Raw genomic sequence first — 26,136 nt, forward strand, 5'->3', positions numbered from 1 at the left:
CAAACCCGTGGAGCGCTGACCTATGAACTGCTACTTTGTGAGATTACTGTAAACAGTACTAACAGTTAACTGAACATAGACCTTATTTCGTTGCCATAAGGTTTTCCAATGATCATTTAACTTGTCGGCGATGGTGCATTACGGCCGCAGTGGCCGCCGTAGCAACAAAGTACTATCACAGAATCAAACTATAAACGACAATCACATATTTAAGTAGGTTGTTCAGAGAATTTGACTCACTTCGGCATCCTAAGCTCTTTTAGAGAAAAAGTCAAACATGTACCAAACAATTAATGCCTAATTATTGTAGTTCCTACTGGGGGCCCGGGGCATATTCTCGACAGTCTGTTTGTAGCAAACGCTACAACTGTGACACCAGTATTATTTACCTACCCATCAATTAACTATTTTACGACAGTTGGGAGTGAGCAGACTCGTTTGCATTGGCTTACTTTACTATGAAGCTGAGTAACTGTTGACAATTGTTAAAAAACGCCTCACCACCGATTTTACCATTGATATGAGTAATAAAAACAGGTCACTTTGTGGGACAATTTCCATAAAAAATAACCAGCTATCGACCACCTGACGCGCGGCTATTCTTGAATTTAGGCAATTTTCTACCTTACCTTTACGTGCCTTCACCAATCATACGACCCCACTATTTGTCTCCACTCCACCATGGTGTGATGTGGTGTGATGTGGTGGACCTATGGCAACACTAAATTATGGGCTATCTGACGCGCGGTTATTCTTGCTTCAGCTAATTATAGGTACTCCTCCCAGAATAGTGGCGAGTCGACGACCCAATTGGCGCAGCACCTGCTTCGTTACTCCGTGGGGTGTGGGTTCGACTCCCGCTGAAAAGTCAGAGCAGTTTGATAAATGCAGTCACCTGAATAAACGAGTAGTAGGAATTAATTACTTATGTACCTAAGGCAAGACTTATTTCTAAAGAGATCGACTGTCCTAACAACTACATACAAGCAAATCATGCTATGTGAATACTGAGTTCCAATATAACTACGTATTTTTTCAGCAAACGAGAGGCTGGAAAAATTAGTACCTATAGATACTAACGTACGATACCTAATATTCCTGTACCTAGGTTTTGTACCTGATCAAATTACCCGGATACTCTAAGACTTTTGCGTAACATGGATACAATTAAAAATTTGATGCAAATTTTTTACATTGGCTATGTCATGTTGTCTCTCGTTTTATTATATTTTGGTTGTGTATTTGTCACGTCCGATCCTTTTATGAATATAAGACAAAATTGTGACAGACGTTTTATCCAAACTTTGCATAGCCAGACAAACAAACATAGCATAGTTAGTGCCGGTGTTTTCGTCGTCTCCTTATCGGGAACAGCTGCCTCCGTAACCACTAATAAGGAAATTTGCTAACCGTCTCTAAATGCTTACACACACACCGGTTCCTGTATTAACGCATATTACCTACACGTGTCCCCTTAAATTGACAGCTCTTGTTTACTTAGCAGTATGGGTAGTTTTTCCATAACCTGATCAGCGCCCTATTTCACCAACGTGACAAATGTCGCATTTGTCGACATCACTGTTACTCACGTCACAGGCCTCCATAGGCTACGGTAACCGCTTACCATCAGACGGGCGGTGTGGTTGTTTGCCACCAATATGTCAATTTAAAAAAAACTCCACTATATCGCCAGTAAATAAGTATTTATTTTGCGAAGCTAATGACAAATGTCACAAGAAATACGACAATTGTCACGAAATTTCGACACAGAACTCATTATCTGTCAAGAATTACCGAAAGGTCTTTGAAATCTTGTGACAATTGTCATCATTATCATCATAAACATCACAAGAGAAATACCTGTTTTTTGCCGATATAATAAAGTTTTTTAAATAATACAATGATGGTGACAAAGAGGAATACGGCCCACCCGATGGTAAGCGATAACCGTAGCCCATGGATGCCTGTGACGTCAGCAACAATGAGACTTGTCGAATTGTTGCACCTGTCACTTGTTTTTTAAACTTCCTCCATTTTGGAAATTGGTCACCAATATAGGTTAGGTTGCGTCGTTCAAGGAGAGGTTAAAGAAGCTATGGTTATCTGATTTGACTGATTAATTTGTCTATATTTCTATTGTATAGTTGCTTTATATCGTTCTAATTCTTTCCAATTTTTAGTGTATTTTCCCCTTTCCTTTTTGTGTAATATATGTATGTTTATCCTATAAATTTTGTATGTATTTATATCCTTTATCTTTCTGGTACCTTGTTGTACATTTTGCTGCATTTGTCACCCTCTTTTCACTCTCTCCTCTCATCTACTCAAAGATTAACTGGAAGAGATCCCTCAAAGGGATAAGTTCGCCTTTGTACTTCTTGCTAATTGTATGTTATTTTTAATATGTCTTTTTGTACAATAAAGAGTTTACTACTACTACTACTACCGTAATAAAAGTATGTTTTGAAACCATGTTATTCTGCATGAAGTGAAGGTAGTCACCGGTCATGTCACATGAGGAGAAGGGCGGTTTTGCGCCTCACGTGACAGAGGTCACTGACCCCGCCCCGTCTTAAATAAATATCATCTGACCACACTTGAATGACCATTTGTCGACTTTATGTCATAGTAATACGGATAATGAATGGACAGTAGTAGGACACGCACGCACAGTCGTGAGACCGGTCCGGCGGCATTTTTGCAAACGCTACAGAAACAACTGATGGTAAATGTAAACATTGGAGGCAGTAGTTTCTCTGTCTTTCGAAGCAGTGCAACAAGCCGGGTGGGCAGCCTAACTACCTACTTCATCTTCTTTTGATTTTTTCATTCTGGTGGGCAGGACTCAAATTTCTTCCCCTGACTCTTTTTCTCGATTCGTCAGAGTAGGCAACCTCCTCCCATCTCATTCTCATACACCCACCACTAGTTCCATGAAATGGCGGCAAGTACATGGCCCTTTTCCGTTTGACCACAGAAGAAATAATAGTAGTACTAATGTACAGAAAGGACACTTCCTACAAACCCCAAGTTTGACAGCGGTTCAGGGTCGAGTCATGCTATCCATTTCTAATATATGGTACTATCCCTTTCGGCAATTTAGGGTTGTCAAAATTCAAGTGATTATTATATCTGTGGTCGTGCAAGCAAAAGGAAGTCAAGTGGTGCCAACCCTAATAATGGCCGGAGCAATGCTGAGCCGAACGGAGTTGAGTTCAACCGAAGTCAGGAGTGTCTCCCCACTGGTATTAGTAATAGTTAGTAAGACAATTTTTAAATGTACTATCATCCACGCTGTTAACTAACAATTCATAAACGTCATTGCTTAGTTACCTACTTAGTTCTATAAGAGAGTGGAAGCGAGTAGCTTCAAGCTGAGGTAAATTTGAAACACCAGCGTTGAAGATAAAGATTTTTAATAACTTTTACTAGGTATATGATTATGTTCACGACATCGATCTACATTACAAAATTATCAGTGCCGAAAGAGAACAGCCGCGGAATACAGGGCAACTAATACCTGACTAATACATTCTATGACTCTTCTCTCTCCACACAGACTCTATAGAGGATTGTTACATTACAACCTCTTCATTTAGGCACCTACAGAAACTGTCTGCAAACTCGTTCCAAATATCAAATATCAGAAGAGGTGCTGCAGTCGCAGGCGCAGGCGCACAATCTATGCTCGTGTATGCTAACATACCAGCATCTACCCCGACCCCGAGTATTTGCGGCGATAAACCTCGCAGGAGCTCGTGTTAACATCCTTCCTGCCTGCCTACCCTTTATCCTTTATGCTGGCTACCCGCAAAATTGCATGTTGACACCTTATTTCTGTACCTACCTACCATTTCTGGCAAATAAATTTCTATTTCTATTTATTTAGTGGTAGGTATATTAAATTAAATGTGTTGTACAAACACAAATCGCACAGGGAGATATAAGACACGTGTAGACGTGTGTACTCGTATGTACAACATATACGGCAACATAAAGTCATAAAACCTTTGAATGCCAAGGAAACTGTCTTCTGATTAATATAAAGTCGGCCACCCGACTCACCGCGCTGCCGACACCTGTGCGTATCATCTTGTATCGCGCACCAGATAACTTATCAGCGCTGTTCTTTTCTCCACTTACCGAGTGTTCGCCTGAAATGAAAACCAATTAAATCCGATCTCTATCTACTCACACATAGTCGTAACAAATCTACAGGCGCGCTTAAGCCAGTGAAGTGTGATCTTCACTTACGGTTAGTTATTAAGAGATCTAAAGGTACAATTATACTGGATGATGGTCTCGAAGACTGAGATTAGGTAGGCTATAGTAATGCTTGGTCAGCATTAGCAGAGCGCGATCGTCAGTGTCGCAAGCGCCATGTCGCCGTGCGACGCAAGCGCACCACGTTCGGCGTCCGCGCAGCCACGGTACGACATGTCCTTTGAATAAATATCTTTGGATCTGTTGATCGGTCCCAAGTGTCGAGTGATCAGCTAGATGTGCAGACCCGTGATAACATCAATAATTAATATTTGTACTCACTTTCGCTACAATCATTGAATTAAAGTTTTAAGTGGCTTTGTTGGATCAACAAGTAAATATCACCATCACCACCTGTGACCAAAATTATATTTTTGTAACTAAGTTGCTTCTGACTAGGGTGATTCGATCTTTCTTATGGTGTTATCTTCTGAAGCCCGGAAAGCAGTGCCTAATGTTCGCCTCAGTTTTATTGTAAAGTAGGTAGGAGCAGAATGAACGAAATTAACAGTGTATTTTATTGAAAGGTGTACTAGTGTTTACAGCTTGGCTTAGGATTGGGTTAATTACCCGTTAATTAGAGCATCAGGTGACACCTCATCCGTCATTCATAACACATGATCGCAGTTGAGGCTTAAGTTATAATTACTGTTTATGGGTTTGAGCCATGTTTGAGCCAATTGAGCCTCTGCCGATAATCTGTGCACCTAAGTCATATTTAATTTCGTTTCACTTGTTGCCTAGATAGCCTGATGTGCAGAAAGAGAAGAGTCGTAGAATGTATTGGAATTTGGATCCCATACATTTCACGAATCTTCTCTTTCCGCACATGCAAATATCCCCACGTGTTCCGCTACGCCTGAGATGATTATAATCTTATTATTGTCTTCACGACACATGAATACAATATACAATCCATGACGGTTACGTGACTAATGGACAATGACGCTAAAGAATTCGCGCACAGTAGTTGTTGCCGATGCCACACTAAACTAAAGATAATGTAATACTTACTAGCTTATTAACAATACAAACTGCTTATGTTACCTAGGTACTCGTATTCACTCCATGCTCTATAATAGGTACCTAATTAATCAATCATTCAGCCAGGGGATTGTGACGCGTGACCAATAGTCTAGGTCCCTACTTCAGAAAAAAAAATCATTTTACGATGGATTTATTTTAGAATGCACTAAACATATTAAGTACCTAGTTAGGTTTATGTTAACGACATTCCAAACGTCCAAACTCAAACTGTAACCATCAATTATTAAACCCATCAGAGACAAGTGTTTTTAAATCTTTTTAATCATATTTTGCTTAATTCGAAGCTTTAATTTGTACCTATCGAGGGATTCATACTTCGTCAAATCTATCGTTGCCTCTTCATTGAATGGAATAGAGCTTTAAGTGTGCTATGCATCAATCGCTGTTCATTAAAAACAGAGAAGAGGTATGGATTTTAAACATGCAGGTACATACATATTACCTAATGCGAATGGCACATTCCTGCAAGTTTAACTAATACTTATACTATTTTGCTCGCTTCAGTTTAAAAAGACTTTTCTAATTCAGGTCGAGTAATGCGAGCGCGGGCACGGAGCCGGCCGGCGAGTCGGCGCTGGAGCGCGCGCTGGACTCGCTGGGCGCGTTCGGGCTCTACCAGCGCTACGCTGTCACGCTGTGGTCGCTGTCCGGCGTGCTGGCAGCTATGTACTCGCTCAACTACGTGTTCGTGGCGGACGCCGTGCCCTTCCGGTAACTAGCACCCGCGAGGCGGGTCCTGTGCTCTCGCTGTGCCTGTTCGGTGTGCTGACCATCACCTTGTACTCGCTAAACTGCGTGTTCCACAGAAATAAAATAGTACATAAAGTTCACGAGAGACTTGACAACGCCAACGCACCAAGCAATAGCTTCACATTGCGGTAGTCCGCATGCGCACAAACACTCCCATTTACTCATGTATTCACTTTGAAAAGAACAAGAAAATTCGTGTTTGACCATTTAGAGCGAGCCTCGAATCCCGGCTACTGAGAGTAGGTACTGAGTTTTCCACGAATAGCAAGGATATACTCGTCAGTGACCATTACTTTGCTGATTCCTCTGAAAAACGTACCTAAGTATATACCTAACTAGGTTGATTGTAGATCAGCCAGCAATTAGCAGAAATATTCTGCCTGTAGATGCTACACCTCACTTGGGTTAACCCTTGTTATCAGATCAACAATTAAAATAATTCATTTACCTATAGGTATCATTAATTAGCCATATCCGCCATACATGTTAATTATGATACCTAAATAAACTTATGATTGCATGACGCTTTCATAGCGAAGAAATCGAAGGTATCGGAATCAACTGTGTTTAAAACCACCTTAACAACTCACACCCATGTAGGACATGTAGGTAAGGTAAGTAAATATAATATATTTACAATATACATATAAGCGCTCCGCCTATGTACATAGCAGTTAACTTATTTATTGTTATAGTTATTTTACTACCGCTTTGTCCACGTACTGTTTGTTTACCTACTACAGGCGTTTGATTAGTTTCGCATTCCGAAAGTGATTGTTGTTCATCGGTGATGTAGCTAGGTACCTACTTATGTTATATTCACAATCAACTCTAACATTTTCACGCTGGAAACAATCATATTGGAGTAAGTGTGAATCGTGTGAAACATGCATTTGTTTTCAATACGAAACAAACGCCGTATTAGTTTCAATTGTGAGGACTGCACGCTTGTTGTTACCCTAATAATCTTATTCCCACCTAGGTACCTACTTATAGTTATAATATCTGCAAGGGATTAGGAACCTAAAATATACAGAGAAATGCTTTGACAGCGTTCACTCTTAGAATGCTGATGTTATTTCATCACTTTTATTTATCGACTGCATAAAATAAGTGTCATATCAGTTTAATTTAACTAAACATCATATGTATTATTTTTCTATTTCTGAATAAATCGACTAGGAGATCATAATTTATCTTAAAGACGGTAAACACAGAGGTGTTACATTACAGCGATTGATCATGCTCTATCTTGATCTTATCGCTAACTGCTTTAGTTTCAAACAAACGGAAATTGCCTAATAATTAATAATACAAATCTCCACACAAAAGTATAGAAAATGAACCTATTAAATGCACACACATACATAAATGCAATGGCATTTAGAATAACATAACTAGTAGCCAGTAAGTAGGTATATACCTAGTAGGTAATAAGAGTTTGTAAAGTGAAGCGAGGACGAATTTATCGTTGATAGGTAACAACCAAGCGGGTCTTTTCGCATAGACACAGATAGGTGATAGGTGTCCTTTTATCTGCCTGGGTTTATCCACCTTTTAGTTAGAGACTCGCTTAAGTTTAAACTACGGAAAGCTAAAAGCTGGTGTGAACGAATACGTCAATTAACTTTACAAATATTGTTTAACTGAAGACTGTTGTTCTCTATGACAGCTGCCTGATCCCAGAATGCGAGAGCGACGGTCTGTCAGAGCTGGCGCCAGAGTTGCTCCCTTTAGACTCCTGCGTTCGCTACCGCCCCCTCAACGAGACCGTCTCATCCTGTCTCCGTGAGGACTACCATGAGACGGACACTGTCGCCTGCTCCGCCTTCGTTTACGATAACCAGGACACGACCTTCGCTGAGGTTAGTGTGATCTGTTGATCTGATGATCTCTCTGCTTCTGATTTCTCCAATAATGCATCAATCTCCCATCCATTCTGCTTGCGCTAGAACTACAATGACAACAACGCAATAACTTGGCTCAGTCCTTGTCGATAACTTATTCTTATTCATTTATTCATAAAACAATTTTACATTGTGTTTGAATTATGTTATAAATAACTTAAAACTACAAGAACAACAACAACAAACAAACATGCAGTTAATATTAAAATTAAAACATAAAAACACACAAAATTAATAAAATGGGAATGGGAATAGGGTATTTGACCACTAGTCAGCTCAGTTTCCCTCCTCGAACCGTCAAATCAATTTTGCTACTATGGAAATTACTTATATGAAACACTAGCACGTGACGTCACAATCAAAATTACCCACTCTGTACAGTCTTATACGGGTTTAAAAATAGAAATTGTATCTAAAAGTAACTGCTATCTACTCTATTAATCTTCTTGTGCTTTATTTCATGCATGGTGCAAAATAATTGATTTTAAATACAGTCAAATACCCTATTAGGATTGAATTATAAACATAGGATGTCAAATTGTAAGTTTAGCCATTAATAACACTGCATTGTAATTTAATTTTATATGTCAAAAATTCGTTCATTCTCAAATTCCTCTACGGAATAGTAGCACTTCTCTAGCAAGAAAGACTTCAACTTGTTTCTGAAAATGAGGCTATTCGTGTTATGTGTGACTTTAACTCAACAGGTAACTTATTACAGCTACTGCTATGCAGTTTGGCAGATAAGCAACAATAATTAATGTAACTTCTCTTTTATTAATAAATAAATTAAAATAATAGTCCAATAGCCTGGTAACTAGCCGCGTGCTTGACTACTTTAAGCTTGGCACTCATGGTCTGAGGTAAATCTTTACGTCTAGAAGCTATACGTCTATCCCTCTGTTCTGTGGTTTCAATCAAGTGCAGATTTTTAACCAAGTCCGCGAGAACAATTAGTATGTATAGGCTGGGAACAGTTAAGATTCTAGCTGAATTCTAAAAAATAAGGTTTACATGGAGTCTCCTGTGGTACCCTTGCCATTATTCTAATAGCTCTTTTCTGCGCAATGAGAGCAGCCTGCACATTATATTTGTAACTGTTTCCCCGAAGTTGGATACTGTAACGCAATTTGGATTCGATCAGTGCATGGTAAACCATTTTAAGTTGAGTCTGACGCAAACTCTATGAGAACCACCTTTTGATTTTAGAATTGAACATCAAAATAATTAGAACGGTTACGGAACGGCTACGATTCAGTAGATATATTTCAGTAAAGCGAATACCTACAAAGTCCCATTCCCATGTCACAGCACTGAACATGATCTTCGGCTATCTTTACCTAGTCTCCGTTCCCTCCCTTACGTATAGGATATCCTCACCATGTTACAAGGCGGCATGCACTGTTTGTGACTTTGTGTCAATACGCGGTCCCCACTCAACAACTCCAGTTTGATAATTCGCAAAGTTACATATGTCAATAATAAAATTACATTGATGTAGCCCAAATGGTGTTCGAAAGAATGACGTGTTCACACGAACGTCTTCAGCAGCGGAGTTGAAACAGCCGCCGTGATCGAAACCGGCCGGGACAGTATACATGTTTGTTCCGCAGTTCGAGCTGGCGTGCCGCGAGTGGATGCGCACGCTGGTGGGGTCGGTGCGCAACTCCGCGCTGCCCGTGGCGCTGCTGCTAACCGGCTACCTCTCCGACTCGTGAGTACACTCCAGCTGTTCAGTTCAGTAGTCCAACGAAATTAGTCAATAACAAGCAATCGTTGCAGTAGAACTAGCACCACTTTTCATTCATCATTTCAAAGTCATGTTCCCTGATTTGACTGATGCACAAATTGTCTGTAATTTTGCTTTTCTAATAAAAATAGCCTTATTTACAAGATATATTTACTTAGTGGTTTACATAGTTTAAGTAATGAAGAGAATCGTAAGCAAACCACGGCCTTCCGTCGTAGGTATGCTTTGAAATTGAGGAAAGAAAAAATACAGATCCAATTTTTATAAATTATCTGGTTCTCTCATGAGATTGAAATTCAGACTTCGTTTACTTGCATAGCCTAAGTCAGCGGGCGGCAAGCAGCGGCCCGCGGAACCTCTCACTTGCGGCCCGCGACCCTCCCTGGCTATTTTGTATGTAATATTGACAAATGACAATGTCTGATAAAGTCATAAATATCAACAAAGTGCGGGCCGCGTCCACTTCGTTAACTGCTATGTGGCCCTTGGCTGCTAAAAGGTTGCCGACCGCTGCCCTAAGTAATCGTAAGTCAGAAACTTCAGGGCTATTCCAAGTGTCTTAACTTATAACGAACTGTTTCTAGATACGGGCGTCGCACGGCGTTCTGCGTGTTCGGCGCGTGCGCCGGTGTGCTCGGCCTGGTGAAGGCCTTCTCCTACAACTACGTCATGTACGTCGTCATGGAGTGGCTCGAGGCGGCGCTGGGCTACGGGTTCAACTCTGCCGCCTACGTCATGGGTACGTCTGTCTGTCTGCTGGAACTCGTAATCTGTACCGGCGTCATGGAAACGTCTTTATACACTCTTGTCAGAAGAAACACCTGCTCCATCATACATCTGCCATATTATTATCAAAATTGTTTTTCCAAAACTTTTGGCAAACAATGACAAAACGTTCTTCAAAACAATGAGTAAACATATGGTATGGTAATAAGAGAATCATTTTATATTTTAGGTTTTTTCATAAGTGGTGCCTATATGGATAAGTGTCTGATAATTTCGTTTGCATAATACCTACAGGCTTAAATAACGATTATGAATATTATGTAGGTATTACGATATGATAATCGTATTATCTCTACTTGTGGGTACTTAGCTATAAGTAGATATGACTGTCTGGCCGATTATTTACCTACCTACTGTGTTTTAATTTTCAAGTATTTATCCTCCTTTTCATTATTAGGTACTACTTGTTTATGATAGTAAAATCATAGTTTAATAATCAAAATGCATATGGGATGTTCCAGTGGTGGAGTTGGCCCGCCCCTCGCTCCGTACAGCGTTCGCGGCGGCGACGGGCGTGGCGTACGGCGTGGGCGGCGTGCTGCTGGCCCTGGCGTCGCGGCGCGTGGCGTACTGGCGCCATCTGCTGCTCGCCATCCACGCGCCGGCGTTGTTGCTGCCGCTCTACTGGCTGTTGGGGGACGAGAGCGCGAGGTGGCTGCATGCAAGGGGGCACCGTGATAGAGCGGAGGCGGTTATACGGAAGGCAGCTAGGTGGAACAAGGTAGAGGCCATGCTTCTAATGCATGCTGGGTCTGGGTTATCGTGTACACAGAAGGTGACTAGGAGGTGGAAGAAGCTACTGCATGTCTTTGGTCTGCTTGAAGATGTGGGCTGGTTGTGTATCCTGCCACCTTGTCGTGATTGAGATTGAATCCATAAGCATACGTGTTTATTATTTAATATGAAGACAGAATAAATTATATTTATTTATATGGACTAGGCAAAATCTAGATGCTGACAGTAACATTCTAATGAAGCCGTTTTACTTGTTAAACAAAATTTGTTTCGAATAATACCTATGTACACTGTCTTGTCTTCTAGGTGACTCTGGACGAGAGCCTTATGAGCGAGGTGACCAAAGAGAATATCACCGAAGAGAAGAAGCCAGAAGGAAACCCGTGGCTAGCGCTTCTGCGGTCCCGCGTTCTGCTCGCCCGCTTCGGTGTATGTTGCTGGTGCTGGATCGCTACTGCCTTCGTGTACTACGGTCTTACCATCAACTCTGTGAACCTAGCGGGGGATAAGGTGAGGACAGATCGTATTTCATTCTGTCTAATATCTGTGTCACTTTAACTATAGGACTCGCCGCATCTGGACGAGAGCCTTAGTGGTAGGCTACTTTGTGGCACTTGCTTTCTTTATTATCGCTAGCTATGGTACTTTCCGATAAGCTTAGCGAACATACAATCATAGCCTCAGTAAGAGCACTAAGGTGATGACGATGAATGTTATAATTCTAATTCTGAATTTTCAGCACGTGAACTTTGCGCTCAACATGGCGATGGAGATCGTGGCGTCGCTGTTCCTGGTGATGGTGCTGGAGCGCTTCGGCAGGAAGTGGAGCATCTTCGTCGCTTTCCTCGTGTGCGGCGTCGTGTGCGTCACGCCTTTCTTCGTCTGTGAGTACCTGACGCGGTTTGGTCCTGGCGATGAAGAGCTGCAGCAAGAGGAGAAGAATCGTGGCTCGTGTGCAGCGTTGTTTCCATGAGACCATTCTTCGTGTGTGAGTTACCTTTATATACAGCTAGTGATCGAAACGAGGTAATGTCGTAAAGTAGTTTGAAGTAGTCCTTTAAGCCAAATTTCTTCAAGTATTCATGGATAATATAAATTTGTTTTTAACTTGCATATATGTTTCAGCTCACGCGGGCACCGGCCTGGGGCTGTTCATGGTGGGCAAGCTGACGATTACGTTCGCGTTCAACGCGCTGTACGTGTTCACGGCTGAGCTATTCCCGACGGCGACTCGCTCCTCGGCGCTGGCTGCGTGTTCCCTGGTCGGGAGACTAGGCTCCGTGCTGGCGCCACAGACGCCCCTACTGGTGAGACAAGCTGACGATCACATTCGCGCGTCCAACGCGCTGTACCTATGTGTTCACAGCCGAGCTGTTCCCCACTGTGACTAGCTCCTCGGCGTTGGCTCCGTGCTGGCGCCATACGCCGCTGCTGGAAAACTCTCACTCCCATTGGCAACCTGGTTGTAGAGTTGTAGACAGCTACTTAGCATTCTGATACTATTTTAACGCCCATTTTTCTGAGATCGATTTAAAATCCCGAGAGTTTGAATCTAGATATTTTATTTGACCGTACAGTTAGGTAATTACACTTTACTCCTCATCCTGAAATTATTTATAGGTAATTGAGTCGTACTTGCATGCATTTATTGCAGCTTTCCGTAAGTGATTTTATTTTACCCTTTTGTGTTGATCATTTTGTGTACCCACTTCTTCCTCCTTCTAAATACATTCATTCATTAAGCTTAGCTTAGGCCACCAAAAATAAGCTTTGGCCATTTCTATCTTGAGGTTCCAAAATGTGTTATTAGATGGAATTCATCCAAAACAGTTCGTCTTAAGTTTTCAGGTATTATGATTCGATGACCCCACATTATGCAATCTCTATCTGTGCTACTTTCAACAATACAAGCACACCAAAAATCACACATTCAAATACACACCTTATAAAACAAAGTCCCCCGCCGGTTCTGCCTGTCTATATGTTCGCAATAAACTCAAAAACTACTGAAAGAGTTTTCATGCGGATTTCACCTATCAACAGAGTGATTCTTGAGGTAGGTTTTAGGTGTATAATTTGTCAAGGTTCTACCCTTGCGAGGCCGGGGAGGGTCGCTAGTAAGTAGTAACTAATAAAGGATGACAAAACTCTACAACGGTCCGGGTCTGAAGGCGCCCGACACTTCGTCATCTACGACGGATGACAGGTAATCATCAGACATCGTACATTTTCCAGCATTCCCGGTGCAGCGGAGTAGCGTTAACGGAAATGGTATAAATAATTTCAACCCTAATGAATCTAATGATTAATTAGCGTTAATTACGTTAATATTAACGTTAATTTACCATTTCAGTTGAAATTATCTATACCAATTCCGCTAACACCACTCCGCTGCACCAAAAATGCTGGAAAATGTACGATGTCTGGTAATCGCATGATGCTTTCTATAGAAAACGAGGGGTCGCATACCGCGGCCTTAGTCTTCAAGCCTTTCCCTTTTTTCGCAACGTATTTTCCGTGGTCTCGCAGAGCAAGTACGTCCAAGCGCTCCTCTACGGTGCGTGCTCTTTGCTGGCGGCGCTGGCGCTGCTGGCGACGCCGGAGACGCGGCGCGCGCGCCTGCCCGCCGCCGTGCGCGCCGCCGAGCGCCTGCGCGCGCCGCCGCCGCCCGCCCCGCCGCCCCCGCCGCCGCCGCAGCCCCGAGTGCTCACCGCCGACACGTGATGTCCGTGCACCGTGCCACAAAACAGTTAAGTACAGAAGTCAATCACATGTATGTACTTTACTTTTCATACCTACGCTAGGCGGTCGCTCTAGGGTTGCGAACTATGGCTTATGCACAAAAACTATCGTGGTAGTGACACTCGTATCTATCGTATCGTATCTCGTATCCAGTTGTTTGATTTATTGTTGAGGATGAAACAGGAAGAATGGAAATATAAATTAATAATAACATTAATAACTCAAATAGGTATTTTAATTTTAATGTCATTGTTATATTACAAATTTGTCACGGAAAATATCTTGCGATGATTTCGAGATTAGCGAAATGCACGATTATTATATTTTAAAGTGTAATAAATTCGCATTCTCATGTACAATGTAATAAATTCGCATTCGAATTCTCTCTGAAACCACTGCAGGTAGCTTAAAAAACGACAATTCACCGTTTTATGTTGAATTTAAACAACCGTCCACTGTACAGTTATAATAACTTTTTTTTGTTTCTCCATTATTGCACAAAAAAGTTCACAGACGCGTGTCTCAAGCGGATGGCACTCGCGCTCGCAGTGGTCCCAACCGGTCCGAGATATCGTGTCCGTGAGCAGTGTCTATGTGTGCGTTGCTCGAGCGCGCTTTGTATGTAGATTGATTTCTGTACCTATCTGTTTTGTGACCGTGCTCACTGCTGCGGACGCCTTCCGCTGCCCGGTCGGTGACGCAACGAATGCTTACTACGCAGTGACGGCACACCCCCGGGGGCCTAGTCAAGATGAGAATCGTTGATAGATTATTTTTCGTTTGGCATGTATCGATAAACCTTTGGAACAATGTATCCGGATGACAGATGCTACGAAAAGTCACGTGACAATTTCCAGACATTATTTAAGTTTCTATTGGCGTTTTCCATCGACGATTGTCATCTTGGCTAGGTCCCGTAAAACGAAAGAAAGAATATGTAAAAGCATACATTATCCTCTGTATCCACTGAGGGTATACCAACGACAAGCAAAAGGGTACCTTTCGTACAAATTGTACCCGTTTTTAATTGCTTTAACAATATTCATTTCTAAACTACTAAAAATTTACTTCACTGGCAAAAGGTATGGCAAAAGCTGTGATAAATGTAAGGATTATTAAATGTACTTAGTGTAAGTACTTACTGTCACATTATGTATGTGGGTATGTGGCGGTATTGCATTAGCAAGGTGTACATATTGTACGTGATCCTACCGACTGCGCCATGCAACATGTAGTACAGGGAACACTTCCATCAAACGCGACATCGACCAATCACTGTCTGTTTACTTATTCTCACATAGAGACAGGTAGACCTTACTCGTATTACAAAATGCAAATCCGCTGCATACCCACATATATAATATGACACTTACTATAAGACTATAGTATTCAACTAGACATGAGTATTATCCATTTTTGCGTGATTGTTAAGTTAATTTACTAAAAGCACGATTTTGTTATTCAGGGTGTCTTTGCTCAAGTAAAACAACATAAATATTTTAGTAGTAACTCTTTATTGTAAGACTTCCTATCCTTTATTCCAATTTTTTAATCTGGTCCTATTGTAAATATATATTTCAAAATAAAAATATTGCTTATTTCTAGGCGATAAAAAATCATAACAAAATATTCGTTGTTTTTTTTTTTTTTTATTATTATGAATGGGCTTACTCATGGCCACAGACTAGCCGAGGCGTAGACGTGGCCTACGATGGAGCGAGCTCGCCCAGAAGGTGCCTGTTCACTCTTGATTTGAAGGTTGCCGGGTTATAAGAACACGGAAATATAGACGCCGGCAAGGAATTCCATTCCTTGGCAGTGCGCATAAGGAAAGTAGAAGCAAAGCGCTTCGTGCGAATTGGTGGAATATCTACCAAGTAAGGATGGAAACTGGCCGTGCGTCTAAAAGTCCGATGGTAGAATGGGGACGGTGGAATAAGCTCGTGTAGCTCTTGGGCACACTCCCCGAAGTGCAACCTGTAGAATACCGACAGGCTGGCGACTTTCCGCCGATGGGCCAAGGACTGAAGCTTAGCCGTTAGCTTCTTGTCGCCAATCATCCTCCTGGCTCTGCGCTCCACTGAGTCCAAAGCGGCGAGTTGGTATTTAGCTGAGCCATCCCACAGGTGGCTGCAATACTCCATACACGACCGGACTTGAGCTTTGTAAAGTGTTAGAAGCTGTCCAGGTGTGAAGTATCGCTTCACCTTATTTAGGACGCCCAGCTTTCTGGCCGCAGTTTGTGCTTTAGACTCAATGAAGCTACCGAAGCTGAGGACTGAACTCAGCTCCATGCCGAGGAGTTCCAGGCTGTCGGCAATAGGTACAGATGCACCCCGGAAAGAAGGAGTCAGGTCGAATGGACTCCGTTGTTTTATTTATATGGCTTTCACACGCATCCTCGAGACGTATTCAGATTTTTCGAAAATATATAAATAGATTTTTACCAGTACATCCCTCCAGCACCAATATGAGTGCTGCTACACTGATCGTAAAAAGATGAACTCTACATAATTATGACGCTACACTTTACATTCTAAAGTACCAAACTAACTCTGCACTAGAATTTAGTTTAGCATCAGGGATAAGTACTGTCAGAGCGCGCTCATTCATCACAATCACAATCCCGATCCTGAGATATAAACGCGAATATGAAATAAATATATATCAGGTACCTACAAACAATATTTAGATTAAGACACATCACACACATCTGCTGTACTTTATCGGTTATCACTTTACCTGCCATCAACTATTTAATTTATTAATGTAATATATATACAAGTAACAATACAGGGTGTAGGTAAATCCAATACGGGCCATAAATTAAACCAGATATATAATTAAACCCTGTAATAACCCCGTAATAATTTTTTGAAGATTTACCGCGAAGCAGTTTACAATGTACTGCAAACATTACGAGAAATACCATGACATGACATTTAACACTCATTACAATACGAGATAAAATTTTTATAGTACCCAACTGAAAACAAACGTTGACAGATACTTTAGAAAACTCGTATCTTGTAACTTCTGCGGTGCATTACATACATTGCGGGCCGAATTATTTTGTATGGTTAACTGCTATATTTTAATTGTATTTCTAAAGCAAAATTTGTCTCAATATACTTGTTAGTTCCTATAGGATTTACACACAGTAGGTAGGTATACTTATTCTAGTAAAACACTCAACACCTCTATCCTACTAAAGTTCTTAATATATTAAGCGCTGTAGAACTAGGACATTTTGTACAGAAACAATGTAGGTATGTACCAAGTGTACCCATTCTATTGCTAAGACTACAATCTAAAATCATCACACTTGATACTTGTTGTTAACAGAATATTTACAGTCTCATATATGTACCATTATTATATAAAATAGGTACTTATACCTACGTATACGATTTACTAAAGTATCACATGTGGTTCCTGATGGCAATAAGTTTAGTCATGTCTAACTTACCTACACTTAATTACACGTAGTTATACATAATTATATGTTATATTAGGTACCTCCCCTCCTGAACCTGCACCGAGAGCAAACTGCGGCAATAGTTCGTCCAGAATTGTGATCAATTCGTATAAGTTGTACCGTTTACCACGCGGGCCTTATTTCACGCATATCGACAGGGAAGGGAGTCATTAATATTATTATGTTAATATTTTGTATTTGGTAAATTATTTTTGCCATAGACCAGTACCTCCACAGCTAAGCTAATAGTTATGAACAAACAAAAATAATTAAATGTGCGCGATAACCGTATGCTCGTATTATTATATCAAAATAATTTCAATCTTGATGTTATATTCGACCATTTACAGTCATTTGCTGCATTCTCTATTGCCGCAAGGCGCACTCGATAAACATTATGCTTAAAATATGAACCGAGATACCCTGCCTCTCCTAACTACCTACATTACGAAAGAAGACATATTATGTATTTATAATAAAATTAGGTACTCGTAAAACCTACTGTTCAAATGTAAAACGTCTGTTGGCAAGTTAATATTTATTTATTGTGAACACTTTTTCCACTTGCTACTCGTTTTATGAGCAACGAATACTTTGTCGACCAATGCCGACTACATAATCGTCATTATTTTATCAAACGTGTATATTTTCCTGGTCGGTAATAAGCTGCTAACAAACCACAATGAAATACTATAGATAAGTACTTCGAGTTTCCCGTAATAGGAAGAGAGTGCGCGTTGTAAAGGTCTCCATCTTGTGACTTCAGGCGAAAACATAAATTTGACAGTGCCACTTTACACTAATGTCACAAATCAGTGCTGCCCTGTGCCCTCGCCCTCGTAGGAAACTTGGCATTTACACTCAACGCCAATAAATAGGAGAGTACTCCCTAATATGAATAGTATTTACTGAAGACGTTTACCGGATTGAACTTACTGAAAAGACAAAAAAAATCTACTCATGACAAGGACGTATGGCTTAGAGCTTTAGCCTGTCCAGATGGACGAAAAAAAAAAAGGAGAGTACTCGTATATAGGGGGTGCAGCGGCCTAAATGCACGCTCCTTATCGTAACGTACGTCACAGACCATTGGGGTGTACGGTGTACCTTTTAATTTTATTTTTTTTTCATAAGCTTAATGACTCGGAAAAAAGCATTAGCTACCGGACTGGAACGGTCCCAGCTACAATAGTATCACTCTTTGAACCTCTCTGTTACTATCTGGTGTCCCGTCGGCGAGCGGCGTGGTGCCGCGCGCCGGTGTCACGAGTCCGGGTCCTTGGTGCCGTCGAGCGGCCGCAAGGGGAGCCGGGGCGGCGCGGGCGGCGCGGGCGGCTGGAGCCGGCCGTACAGCGCGCGGAGCCCCGCCAGCGTGGCGAGCGTGAGCGCGGCCGTGGCGCCGAACGCCGCGTCGGGCCCGTGCCGCGCGTACAGCAGCGCCACGCACGCCGGGCCCAGCGCGCGCGCCACGCAGCCCGCGCCCGTCAGCACGCCCTGCCACACGCCCTGACCGAATGCAAGCGGGAGACTCGTTTAGACGGTGCGAGACCTCGCGTGCGATTAGTTATTCATTAACAGTAGCGGTGCTCGATGAAGAAAGCTTTTACGGTTACCGGACTGAGGCTAATAAGCTATAGTTCTATAGCCTCCTCCACACTCGTGCGCGAATCGCGGCGCGAAGCCGCGAACGCGAGTGTGGCGTCGATTTTCGCAGACAGCGAAATCGACTCCACACTCGCGTTCGCGACTTCGCCCGCGATTCACGCGCATAGTCTGGAGGGGGCTTATCACAAAACATATTACGGCTCTGAAAACAGAAACGACATCTATATATATAAATGCAAGTGTCCTGACTGACTGATTCATCAACGCAGAGCCGAAACTACAAAAGCCAGAAAGTTGAAATTTGCACACCAGATTGCATTTATAAAGTGTACAAGAGATAAGATGCGATTTTGAGAAATTCAACCCTTAAGGGGGTTAAAAAGGGGATGAAAGTTTGTATGGGGTTAAAGTTTTCTTTTAAGCTAGGAATTTGAAACTTCGTAAAAAGATATATTATTAAAATACAAGAAAACTAATTTCAGCGTTTTTGAAAATTCATCCCCTAAGGTGGTGAAAAAGGGGTTGAAAGTATGTATGGATATCAAAAATTTTTCGAGTGGTGGACTTATTTAGGGATATTATTAGAAGACAGGAAAAGTAATTTCAGCGTTTTGTAAAATTCATCCCCTAACAGGGTTAAAAAGGGGTTGAAAATTTTAATCCATTACAAATGCTTTGAAACTTCTTAGAAACGCATAATAGCCGAACATAAAAAAAGTGATTGCAACGTTTTTGAAAATTCAACCTCTAAGGGGGTTAAAAAGGGGACGAAAGTTCGTCTTCGTGCAAATTTTATTTTAAGCTAGGAACTTGAAACTTTGTAAAAACGTATCAAATTCAAAAACGAGAAAACTAATTTCAGCGTTTTAGAAAATTCATCCCCCAAGGTGGTGAAAAAGGGGTTGAAAGTTTGTATGGATATCAAAAATTTTTTCGAGTGCGGGACATGAATCTTTGTATTTGGAGATATTATTAGAAGACAATAAAAGCAATTCCAGCGTTTTGTAAAATTCATCCCCTAACAGGGTTAAAAAGGGGATGAAAGTTTGTATGGGGTTAAAGTTTTCTTTTGAGCTAGGAATTTGAAACTTCGTTAAAAGATATATTATTAAAATACAAGAAAACTAATTTCAGCGTTTCTGAAAATTCATCCCCTAAGGTGGTGAAAAAGGGGTTGAAAGTTTGTAAGGATATCAAACATTTTTTCGAGTGTGGGACTTGAATCTTTGTATTTAGGGATATTATTAGAAGACAGGAAAAGTAATTTCAGCGTTTTGTAAATTTCATCCCCTAACATGGTTAAAAAGGGGTTGAAAGTTTGAATCCATTACAAATGGTTTTGAAACTTCTTAGAAAGGCATAATAGCCGATTACAAAAAAAAGTAATTGCAACGTTTTTGGAATTTCAACCCCTAAGGGGGTTAAAAAGGGAATGAAAGTTCGTCTTGGGGTGTAAATTTAATTTTAAGCTAGGAACTTGAACTTTTTGCAAAAAAAGGTAATAAATTAAAAAACATGAAAACTAATTCAAGCATTTTTGAAAATCATCCCCCAAGGTGGTGAGAAAGGGGTTGAAAGTTTGTATGGAGATCAGATATTTTGTGAGTGCGGAACTTGAATCTTTGTATAAGGGCATAGGTACCTATTATCCTCTAGCCGCCCAGAGACCTATAGAAAGGCCTCCTGTTCCATTCTAATTTGAACTTTGTGTTGACAAAATAAAAATTCATTTTGCTTGGCAAGGATTGACGTATGGGCGGCTAGAGGATATCATCATCATCATCATCATCTCAGCCATAAGACGTCCACTGCTGAACATAGGCCTCCCCCTTGGACCTCCATTCGTACCGGTTGGAAGCCACCCGCATCCAGCGTCTTCCGGCGGCTTTAACAAGGTCGTCCGTCCATCTTGTGGGTGGACGTCCTACGCTGCGTTTGCTAGTCCGTGGTCTCCACTCGAGCACTTTTCAACCCCATCGGCCATCTTCTCTGCGCGCAATGTGGCCTGCCCATTGCCACTTCAGCTTGCTAATCCGGTGAGCTATGTCGGTGACTTTAGTTAGTCTACGGATCTCCTCATTTCTGATTCGATCACGCAGAGAAACTCCGAGCATAGCCCTCTCCATAGCTCGTTGAGCGACTTTGAATTTTGAGATGAGGCCGATAGTGAAAGACCACGTTTCGGAGCCGTAAGTCATCGCTGGTAACACACATTGATTAAAGACTTTCGTCTTGAGGCACTGAGGTATGTCGGACGAAAAGACATTACGTAGTTTCCCGAACGCTGCCCAACCGAGTTGGATTCGGCGGTTGACCTCCTTCTCGAAGTTGGACCTACCTAATTGGACTACTTGTCCTAGGTAGATGTACGAGTCAACAACTTCGAGTACCGAGTTCCCAACAGAGACTGGGATGGGCACAACATTGGCATTTGACATAAGTTTCGTCTTGTCCATGTTCATTTTCAAGCCCACCCGTTGTGAAACTCGGTTGAGGTCATCAAGCATCATGCTGAGTTCCTCCATCGACTTTGCCATGACTACGATGTCGTCGGCAAACCGAAGGTGAGTGATGTATTCGCCGTTGATGTTGATGCCAAGTCCTTGCCATTCCAGGAGCTTGAAGGTGTCTTCCATTACGGCAGTAAACATTTTCGGAGAGATAACGTCTCCCTGCCTTACGCCTCTTTGCAGTGGAATCGCCTTCGTGCTCTGCTCCTGTACTCGGACCGACATGGTGGCGTTACTATACAAATACTTCAACACTTCGATGTACCGATAGTCAATATGGCATCGCTGAAGAGACTCAAGCACCGCCCATGTTTCCACCGAATCGAAGGCTTTCTCATAGTCCACAAACGCTAAGCATAATGGTAAGTTATACTCTTCGGTCTTCTGTATAACTTGCCGCAGCGTATGGATGTGGTCTATGGTACTATAGCCTTTTCGAAACCCGGCTTGTTCGGGAGGCTGGAAGTCATCAAGTCTGTGTTCGAGACGGTTCGTGATGACCCTTGAAAACAGCTTATAGACATGGCTCAGAAGCGTGATGGGTCTGTAGTTCTTCAATAGGCTGTTATCACCTTTTTTGAAAAACAGCACCACCTCGCCTCTATTCCATGTTTCAGGCGTTTTGCCCTCGCACAAGACGGAATTAAAGGATATGAGAGGATATGAGAATACAAAAAAGTAATTTCAGCAACCAACATCAAAATCCACTTGACTTCAAACTTCATACAACTTACTAAAAAAGAAAAGTACTTAATTTCAACATTGCTTGGATATGAAAATTATAGGTACTAAATATGTAAAATGTTGAAGATAAGATTCCACGCGGACGAAGTCGCGGGAAACAGCTAGTAATATATAAAGTAATCGCACTGAGACTCAAAACATATCATATCATATCATATTAATGTTTTGAGTCAGAGTGCGACTATTAGGTTTTTCCGTTACCTGCGGCCTGGGCCCCAGCACCTTGGAGAATATCGTCTGTATGAGCGTCACGCCCAGCGGGTACCCGATGGAGACCGCCGTGTACCCGAGCAGGAACTGCGGCACGGTGAGCGCGCGCGAGGTCTCGCACCAGGGCTGGCGGAGCGCCGGGCAGCCGCCGCCCGCCTCCGTGCTGTTGCGCGGCGCCGGCGGCGGCGGGCCCGGGCCCCAGGGGATGCACAGCACCGAGGCCAGCCCCACGAGCAGGAAGCCGCCCCAGAGCAGGACCGCCCTGGAATCATTGCAGATCATTAGTGAAACTCAGAGTAAGTAAATCAGACATCGAGAGGATCCGATCCGCCAACAATAAACTCCTCTTGCCTCTTGGTTATATGGTCTATTGCGATTGCCCAACGATACAGAATATTAAAAAAAAGGATGGTCAAGATACAATAGGAACCACCGACTGCAAGTGTAGCATATTGATTGGTGATTGTGACTTCCTTTCAAAATTTCCAAACAATTTCCATAGCAAGGTCACCTAATGACTATAGAGACGAACGAGTACTTTAGGCATTGATCCCCGGTTGACCCCAACTGCTGTTAATTTTTTTAGTTTCTACAGAAATGTAGCTGTCTTTTCATATCTAGAGAAGGCCAAACTCTTATAAAGTATAGTATTAGCAATACTGACCGCTCCTGAAAGAGTTTAGTGAGCGGCGTTATGAGCGCGAACGTGGCGCACGCCAACACCGCTCCCGCCGACATGAGGGCGCCCATGTACTTGAGCGCCTGCGCCTTGGACCACGCGAACTGGTCCATGGTGAGCGGCGTGGCGAGCGTCTCCAGCAGCACGAAGCTGAAGTTGAGCACGAAGAACGCGAACACCAGCGTCCAGCTGCTCACGCGGTCCGGCCGCAGCGCCTTCAACGCCTCCGCCTCTGAAATCACAGAGTACAAATTGTTAGAATGGAAAACTTTGTTTGGTTTGAAGGTACCGCTTTAGCAGACTGTTTGTGTTTACACGCTGTTATGTGGAAAATACTCATAGTTTTTTCTAAGGACTTCAGATCCAATCTGCGTTTGCAATCCAACCCTAGAAAGAAAGCTAACCCAAGAAAAACTTGTGAAAATTGAAAATTCACTAACCGAACCCCTTGCCTTGAGGCAACATAGCTTCTCTCAGCGCCTCTCCATGAAGCGATAGATATAGACGCTCCGAGCGCAGCATTATATAACGTACCTAAAGTATATGCATGTAGAAACACTCACCAGATCCCTTCCCATGAGCCAGCATGGCTTCTCTCGCCGCTATCTTCCTCTCCTTGAAGCTGCACGGCAGTAACAGAGCGAGATTCAATGCTCCGAGCGCAGCGTTCAGCCACGCCGGCGCAGTATACATGTCGAGGCGCGGGCGCAGGTCGAGCTGGCCGACCGGCGCGTACGGCGCGCCTGCGCCCAGCGGCGCCGCCACCGCCTGCAGCGCCGGGCCCACCACGAAACCCAGCACCTAGAACGTGAAATACTATTGAATATAAATATACCTAGATGCCGTTTTTGGAATATATCAACCGCAAACAAACATAAACAATAAAAAGTGGAATAGAAAATATTTAATTGTTCACAAGCACCACTTCTCCTTGCGAGGAGTAAATTTTTTTGATGGATGGACCTATCTATCAGGATATGTGTGACAGCAGAAGGCTTTTTAAATCCAAGTTAAAATGGTGCCAGGACAGACAAGAGCAGATAAAATGCGACGTCCTGGCCACAAATAAGAATACCAAGGATAAAGGCCTTCTGGAAGAACACAAGCAGATGGAATGTGGAATGAAGGCGGGTGTCCCTGTTAGCGTGGGCGGTGAAAGTGACCAAAGAGCTATCGCGAATAATTTTAGGCGCGCTTTTGATGTCCACTTTAGATAGCAGAAGACACAGTTTTGAACAGTGCTGAGGCTGTCGCAAGCACGAGCTCTGTAAGGTTTACCTCAAAAGAAGTTGATAAAGTAATTAAGAGTATGCAAAGAGGTAAATCGCCAGGGCACGACGGTCTCAGCATTGAGCACCTTAAACATGCTGGAACACACTTGCCTCGTGTTCTAGCTATGTTCTATTCATTTTGTCTCAGTCACACGTATTTACCGGCACAGTTCACGAGAACAGTAGTAGTCCCAATTGTAAAAAATAAGACTGGTGATCTGTCAGACGCGAGTAATTATAGGGCCATCTCACTTGCAACTATACTAGCTAAAGTTCTTGACAGCTTGCTTAATGCACAACTTTCTAAACACATCAAACTGCACGACGCACAATTCGGCTTTAGGCCGGGGCTGTCGACCGAAAGTGCGAGTTTGTGTCTTAAGCAAGCTGTCAGTCAGGTAATACAAGGACAGGAACACGCCGATCTATGCGTGTTTCCTGGACTTGTCTTGCGCTTGACCTGGATGTGTACGACAAGCTATGGAACAAGCTTACAAAAACGGGAGTGCCCAATGTGCCCATTGAATATGTCGCTTTGCTTAAATATTGGTACAACAGCTAGGTCAATCGAGTGAGATGGGCCGGAGAGGAGTCTGACGAGTACTTCCGTTGTAACGAAGTAGCGTTGCATCCAAGGCTCTTGGTATTTGCTCTTACTTAGGAGTTTTCAACCTTCGCCTTTATTGCAAGCCTAGATATCAGATCAGGTACATAGGTATAGAGTGACTCACCTGTGCTAGAGAAACGGCAGCGACGGCGCGAGTTCTCTCCGACACTGTGGTCGCCGCCGACAGATAGGCGCGCGCCACTGCAATACTTGCTGAACAAAACAGAGGGCTACACTGTCAGTGAGAAGAGAACAATAGGGCGTCCATCATGGTTGACTGTATCTGTGGTACTATACTTCCTTACTTACTTATATGGAGTTTAAACTCCTCTTATTGCTTATGCAACATTGGCAACAATCAATTGATTGTTATTTAGATTGTTTATTGATATAAGTATATGATAGATTGATGGAATCTGTAACTTTGTAGCTTTGTACAATAATACCGGCCCTGCCGCCGAGGCATGTCATACGGACTTGCAAAGCTTAGGTATTGATAGATACTTGACGGATATGTGACGGATAGTCAGTCTTTAATCTAGAACTCTACTACACTTCTGCACTACACTTCTCTGTCTACACTACTCTTGTCTGTACTATACTTTTCTCAATAAAATATTTAAGTAAATATCTGTATCCACGACAGACTTGTTCACTTATGCAATACTATAATTACCTACAGAAACGGAACTTTCTAACCCAAAACGAGTTCCTAATTGACGAAGTTTGAAGACCTTTGGCAACCTTCTTATTATGTAACTATGACCATAAATAAAACATGCTACTTACGATAGAGAACATCGAGATGAAACTGGTAATTAAATACAGCGATCCCAGCATGGTAGAATCAAGAATGAACTGGCGATACTAACATGACCCCATATCTATTTGACCCCCTAGCTAGATTTGCGTTTTCTCGCGCGACTCCAAATATGTTTAGCGTAACTTTATGTATGCAGTTTCGTGCAACAACGTAAGAGTAAAAACAAATTCATGAATTTTAATAACAAAACTTCCGTGAGACACAGACATATTAAATATATTAAGAACGG

At 42.4% G+C, this 26,136-nt stretch overlaps 2 protein-coding genes across 2 annotated transcripts in view; one reads left to right on the forward strand and one right to left on the reverse strand.

Annotated features, from left to right (window-relative positions):
* Positions 1-4,363: 4,363 nt before the first annotated feature.
* LOC134668027 (organic cation transporter protein-like) lies at positions 4,364-13,971 on the forward strand. The gene is made up of 10 exons (XM_063525469.1): positions 4,364-4,430; positions 5,839-6,021; positions 7,733-7,925; positions 9,581-9,681; positions 10,302-10,456; positions 10,965-11,224; positions 11,545-11,748; positions 11,978-12,122; positions 12,364-12,545; positions 13,768-13,971. The coding sequence occupies exons 1-10, from the start codon at positions 4,381-4,383 to the stop codon at positions 13,960-13,962; spliced, it is 1,668 nt and encodes a 555-aa protein (XP_063381539.1). The 5' UTR covers positions 4,364-4,380; the 3' UTR covers positions 13,963-13,971.
* A 4,750-nt stretch (positions 13,972-18,721) lies between these two features.
* LOC134668367 (major facilitator superfamily domain-containing protein 8) overlaps positions 18,722-26,136 on the reverse strand; it is a 37,855-nt gene continuing 30,440 nt past the window's right edge. The window contains exons 3-7 of the mRNA XM_063525847.1: positions 25,209-25,297; positions 23,770-24,007; positions 23,192-23,438; positions 22,519-22,789; positions 18,722-18,964 (exon numbers count right to left, since the gene is read on the reverse strand). Coding sequence (XP_063381917.1) covers positions 18,722-18,964; positions 22,519-22,789; positions 23,192-23,438; positions 23,770-24,007; positions 25,209-25,297 — 1,088 coding nt within the window. The remainder of the gene's footprint in view (positions 18,965-22,518; positions 22,790-23,191; positions 23,439-23,769; positions 24,008-25,208; positions 25,298-26,136) is intronic.

The sequence above is a fragment of the Cydia fagiglandana genome, chromosome 10 (assembly GCF_963556715.1).
Source record: "Cydia fagiglandana chromosome 10, ilCydFagi1.1, whole genome shotgun sequence".
Taxonomy (NCBI): domain Eukaryota; kingdom Metazoa; phylum Arthropoda; class Insecta; order Lepidoptera; family Tortricidae; genus Cydia; species Cydia fagiglandana.

Coding starts and splice junctions, on each gene's coding strand:
- LOC134668027 (XM_063525469.1), top strand. CDS start 4,381: ATGTCGCCGTGCGACGCAAGCGCACCACGTTCGGCGTCCGCGCAGCCA. Junction 7,926..9,580: donor AGGACACGACCTTCGCTGAG/GTTAGTGTGATC, acceptor TTTGTTCCGCAG/TTCGAGCTGGCGTGCCGCGA. Junction 11,225..11,544: donor AGGCAGCTAGGTGGAACAAG/GTAGAGGCCATG, acceptor CTTGTCTTCTAG/GTGACTCTGGACGAGAGCCT.